Source organism: Pipistrellus hanaki (genome assembly GCF_964339955.1).
Source record: "Pipistrellus hanaki genome assembly, chromosome: 5".
Lineage (NCBI taxonomy): Eukaryota > Metazoa > Chordata > Mammalia > Chiroptera > Vespertilionidae > Pipistrellus > Pipistrellus hanaki.
The window spans coordinates 79,853,913-79,859,912 of NC_140507.1; the positions used below are offsets into that span (position 1 = coordinate 79,853,913).

Consider the following 6,000-nt stretch of genomic DNA (forward strand, 5'->3'; position numbering starts at 1 on the left):
ATTGAACCTCAAAATATGGCAATAAAAGAAAACGACATCCAAATGCACGCAAAACACTCAACTAGACGATAGGTTTTAAGAAGTGGAATTTGTCAAACTGGCTTCACTGGGAGGGAAGGGGGGCAAGAACAGAGAAACCGGAAGTGTGTGCCAAAGCCGGAAGTGTGTTGGCGGAGGCGGCGGAGCCTGACTCTCCGCCCCGCCCACAAACCCAGAAGTGTTCCAAACGCGCATGAGCACCGCCCAGCTCGGCCAATGAAGACGAAGAGAGGCGGGATTTCGGCCGGATATGATCCTCCTAAACAGGAAATGTGGCAGTTTCGTTCTGATCTGCGAGCCGGCGCCATGGCGGCCTACGAGCAGGTCCAAAAGGGGCCCTTGAAGCTGAAAGGCGTCGCAGAGCTCGGCGTGACCAAGCGGTGAGTCCCAAGAGCCTGAGGGGAACCCCGTCTTCCGCCCTTAAACCACTTCCCGACACTCTGGCCTCTTGCTCCCTGACCCCATCTTACCCCACATTCCCCATCACCACCTCCCGGCTCCCCTTTCAGGAAGAAGAAGAAGAAGGATAAAGACAAGGCGAAACTCCTGGAAGCCATGGGCACGAGCAAAAAGAACGAGGAGGAGAAGCGGCGCGGCCTGGACAAGCGGACCCCGGCCCAGGCGGCCTTCGAGAAGATGCAGGAAAAGCGGGTGAGGCGTGGGGGGGGGGGGGTGTGGGGGGGAGGGGGCGGGCCGGGGATGCCCCGCTCCGTGGGCACGGGTCTCCCGGAGTAGATTGGAGGCGTAGGACGGGCTGAGAGATTCGAAACCCGGATGCTTGAGGGATGGCGAGCAGTCAGGGAGGACCTTCATTCCGGAGAGAAGATGCTTTGTGAGGGGAAGAGCCCACTACGTAGATGGCGGAAGGTAGAGCTACAGGTGGCGTTGAAAGGAACTAGAGCCGGCTGCCCGAGTTTGAATCCCAGTGCTATCTCTTCATTTGTCCCGTGACACTGGGCCTGTAACTCATCTTCTCCCTGGGCCTCGTTTTTCTAATCTGTAGGAGTCAGGATAGACTCCTTTTCTTAAGAAAGATGGGACCTTTGAAATGCAAGTATATCGCATTTGTCATTGGGTCTGGTATGAAGTCAATGTTCATTTGATGTTAGCTGTTGATATTAAATGGTCCTGCCCCCTGTTGTCAGTCACCACAGTCTGTTTCCATGACAACATTGTTTGCAGATTGAAATGTCTGTTATTTATTTTACTATTAAACTCTTAATAAATGTGTGCAACGGGGGATAGGAGGGATCAGCCTTAAGTAGATAAGCTTGGCCCTTATGCTGGGAGGAGGGGAAAATAGGTCTAGGTCAGTGATTGTCAACTGAGGGCCATTTTGTGCCCCCCTCCCCCCCTTACTTACATCCCCAAGAAGTCAGTTGGCAATGTTTGGAGACATTTTTGTTTGTTGTAACTCAGGCTGGGTGCTCCTGGAATCTAGTGAGGTGGAGGCCAGGGATGCTGCGGACATCTGACATCCTACAGTGCTTAAGACAGCGCCCCCTACAGGAAAAACTGATCTGGCCCAAAACATCAGTAGTGCCCAGGCTGAGAAACTACCCGTGGTCTGAGTGATTTGGTCCAGTGACATTAGGGGAAAGTTTACTCTTTGCTCCTAGGCCTAATTCAGTCATTAAAAAGAAAAAGTGAGATGCACTGGCTTTGGCAAGAAAGACCTGGGATCCACTCTGTCTCTACTGTTTGTTGGTGGTGTAACTGGACAATTTGGCTGATCCCCCACACCCCAGTTTCTTCATCTGTAAAGTGGGGTTGAAGTCCCTACCTCATTGGTTTGTGGTGTGGATTTAACAAGTGAATGCACTAAGTCCCCACCTAAGGTTATAGTCAGAGGCAGGGCTGGGCTGTCACTCCATCAGCCGAGGTGGGGTAGGGAGACGCTAATGTAACCTACAAGGTTGGGCAGGAACAGTGGAAGGTGTTGGGTTTGGGTTAGGTTTTGAATGAAGAACAGGATCAACTGATGGATTGGATGTGGACTGGGAAAGGAGAATCAAGGATGATCAAGATTTTTGGCAGGAGAAGCAGGGTAAATGAAGGTACTGGTTACTGAAATAGGAAGGGCTGCAGGTAAAATAGGTTTCTGAAGAAAGGTTTTAAGATCTTGGCTTTAGAAAAGTCAAATTTTTCAAGCATCCCTGCCTCCACCTCATTAGATGACACCTGAATCTGCAGTTTGGGGAAGAGGTGGGCCCCGGATAGACATTGGAAATTGCCGTGGGACTGGATGAACTCCTGAAGAGAGACAGTGCCTGAGAAGAGGTGTGAGGTCTTACCTCTGGTGATTAGAGAGTGGCAGAGAAGAAATTGCAAAGGAGCATGGGAAGGAGGAATAACAGGAGAGAGTGTGTTTGAGAGCTGAGTGGAGAAAGTGTTTGGACGAGAAGGAAGTGATCAGCTGTGTCTTGTGCTGCCAAGAGGTCTTGTGGGGTGAGCACTGAGAGCCCTTAGTTGGCATGTAGAATGAGGAGGAAGAAAGACTGATTAAACATTGTATGTCAACTATAATGAAAAATAAGTTTAAAAACAAAGGTGGATTAGAGTGGATCCAAGAGAAGGTGGGGAAGGCAGAGGTGGAGACGAGGAACAGAAATGGCTCTTGGAGATTTACTGTTAAGGGGAACAGAAAAGTGGGCCTGTTGTTGGCATTTAAAACCAGAAGTACTGTTGTCAGTTTTGTTTGACCCAGGAGAGAGAGAGGTGAAGTGGATGAGGGAGGAAAGAGGTGTGGGCAAAGCTGGGCACAGTTGGGCAATGCAGATTTCCTTGTGTTTGGTGGAAGGTGTTTGATTGGGCACAGGGAGCGAGAAGGCTGCACAGCTCCTGGCTCCTGGGCGCAGGGCCCCTGCCTATTGGAAGGGGTCAGGGCTTGATACCTTCAGGCCCATCACCTGCTCACTCTGCTCCTTATTTTCTCTGTATGAAATGGAGATGGTGACAGCTACTGAGACACCCTGTGAACTTGGTGCATGGAGTTGGGAGAGAGAAGGCAGAGGCTGGCATTGGTGACAGCTGCTCAAGTCAGTTCAACTTCTTGTGAGGACCCATGGGTCTCACGTGGGCTCACAGCAGTAGGAAGAGAGGCAGGGATGGACCGGGCAGACAATTCAGAGGGAGGGTCATTCATTTGGGAGCTGACAAGGCAGAGGGAGATGAAGCAGCAAATGAAAACAGGAGGGGCTGGGAGCAACAGCAAGGTGGCAGCTGACAGTATTACCTTCTGGGTCTGTGGATTGACTGGCTCATCTCGGTGGTTCTGCTGACGTTGCTTAGAATTTGGTGCAGATGGCAGGTGGGGCTGGAGGCCCAGCGGGGCTGGAACATCAAAGAGGGCTTTGCCGTCACATGTCCAGTGCCTCATGCTCCTTCCGTGGCCTCCCTCCCCACATGTCATTTCATCTGCCAGGTCCTTTCTTTCCAGGGAGGTCATCAGACTTCCTGCAGGATTGCTGGCTCCAAGGGCACAAAGCAAATGTTGTTGGGTCTTCTATGGCTTCTGGCTAGTCCTGTCACTACGTTCTGTTAAGTAAGCTGAGTCATGGGGCCAGTCCAGAGTCAGTGCAGTCAGACAACTGCACAAGACCAGGAATACCAGGCAGCAGTTTCTGGATGTATGAGGAGGTGTGGGCCACCAATGTGATTTGGCCACAGTCACCTCGCTGGTAAGTGTAGTGTAGGGTGCAGCCCCGGGTCTCTCTGGCTCTGCATCCCACACTCTTACCAGGTACTATTGGGTATTGGGAATGAATGCTGAGCCAGGCCATGGCTGTGCTGGATACATAAGCTAGAATCACTCATGAAAGTGATCCTCCTGGCACTGTGAACATTAGATGGATACTGTCGCTCAAGCCTACTAATGCCAGGCTCTTTGCTCATTTATCATCCTTCCTCAAACCCCATTGGGGACTTTCTTTTTCTGAAAAATGGGAAAGGGAATTCTGCCAATTGTCCAAGAAAGCACTATAGATCCCAGTAGTAGTCATGCTGGTACATTTCCTGCCACTCATACCAAAGGGCAGCTGACCTGAGTTTCTAGTGGGATGTGTGGTAGCCAGGTGTCCCTGTCAGACCAGCCTGAGTGGATCTGAGGGACCTGAGGCCTCCAGCTGTTCTAGGTCTGAGAGCCAGGCCTGCTGGGGCTCCGATCTTCCATCCTGTGCTAGCCTGGGCTGTGTCTCACCTGCATTCTCTCCTTCTGCAGCAAATGGAAAGGATCCTGAAGAAAGCCTCCAAAACCCACAAGCAAAGAGTGGAGGTAAGTCATGTGTCCATACGGGGAGGCTGAGCCATGTAGGTCCCACTGGCCCAGAGGCATGGAGCCAGGCAGAGGAGTCACGGGAGTGTCAGTGGGGAGTGGGTTTACCCAACCTCCCTGGGGTCATTGAAGGGAGTGGCCAGGGTTCGGGCGCCTATAAGGCCTGGCAGGGTGGCTTTAAGAGAAGGTGGCTCACTGAGGGGAGACAGGATAAAGTGGGGATGGGTGGTGCCATGTGTCTCTAGTAACCCTGCTTGGTGCTGTGATGACATGGGCTTTTTCCTCCGCTTCCCCAGGACTTCAACAGACACCTGGATACGCTCACAGAGCACTATGACATTCCCAAAGTCAGCTGGACGAAGTAGCCTCCCCACCCGGAGCATGGGTTGGCACCGAGGGGAAACAGAAGGCAGGTTGGGGTTATGTTTGGTGCCTTTGGTATTTTCTAGAACACTCTTACATACACCCTGCGTCTTCTGCCGAGACAGTGCTTTTCAAAGCAGTGTGCCCTCATTCCGGAACTTGATTAAAGTCAGACTTTTACTCTATTTTCGTTTCTCAGTAGCACATTGAAGATGAAGCTTTTTAGTTTGGACTGGAAGTTATTGAGAGTTTTCCCAGAGATTAAGGTGACTTTTGAGGAAGTATTTTTACACCCAAGATGCATCTAACTCATGTTGACAGTCCACCAGCTGTCTCTGCCTGGAGGAAACTGTCCCCAGAGGAGAAGCAGCAGACCCTCATGGGGCCCTGCCTGTGCTGCCCTTCCAAGTTCCCTCTAGCTTGGGGCTTATGCTCTTCCATCCAGGGCCTGGGGAAGCCATTTGCAGCTGTGGCCTTCAGACTGCCTCCTCAGCCCCGCTGGCCAGGGAGGGTAACTGCCCAAGGCAAGGATGGGACGAACGCCTTGCCCCTTTCTGAGCTGAGCTAGTGGCTGGCATGCAGCCTGTTCCCATTCCAGACATGTCAGGTGAGGTGTTGCCATGGCAGATACTGCCAGTCAAGTACCACGTTCTTTGTAATGGAACCCAGACACTGCTTCCTGCCTCACTACCTTCACCGCTGAGCTCCAGACAGCCCCCAGTGTGTGTTCAGAGTTGGCACATTCATGAAACCTGTCTGGCATTCCCAGCCTTAAGGACGCCTCAGGGTAATGGACCTCGGGCAGTGACCCACACAGACAGATAGGGTGCAGTCCCAGGGGAGGACCAGGTTCCAGTGCTGCAGAGCCAGAGTCTTTGAGGGCCTGCATGTCCCCCCACTGCATGAGGATCGGACTGCACATGCTACTGGAAGAAATGGTTTCTGTTGAAATACATCTGAAACAACAAATTCAGAAGAAAGAAATCTAAGTGTTGGGTTTGGGGCTGTCATATGTGAACTGCAGAATAAAGCAAAACCAGTTATTTAATATAAGTCTGAGTGTTTTAATTTTAAGTTGTTTATCACTACAAACTCTGTCTTGGATTTACTGCACACACAGGATGTTTGCTGCCAAACAACTATTTGCCCTCAATTTGGATACAATTAGATGGTGTGTCCTCACCTGTGGCTCATAACCCACCAAAGAGGTGACGTTCTGTCATGACCACTGGCTCCATTGGGCAGCCTCCCATATTACCTGATGGAAAGGCACTTGCAGATATTTTTTTAAAATATATTTCTATTGATTTCTGAGATGAAAGAAG

The 6,000-nt window shown here is 51.1% G+C and overlaps 1 protein-coding gene across 1 annotated transcript; it reads left to right on the forward strand.

Moving 5' to 3' along the window:
* Positions 1–291: 291 nt before the first annotated feature.
* FAM32A (family with sequence similarity 32 member A) lies at positions 292–5,728 on the forward strand. The gene is made up of 4 exons (XM_084886062.1): positions 292–419; positions 549–690; positions 4,259–4,312; positions 4,609–5,728. The coding sequence occupies exons 1-4, from the start codon at positions 310–312 to the stop codon at positions 4,675–4,677; spliced, it is 375 nt and encodes a 124-aa protein (XP_084742188.1). The 5' UTR covers positions 292–309; the 3' UTR covers positions 4,678–5,728.
* The last annotated feature ends 272 nt before the right edge of the window (positions 5,729–6,000 follow it).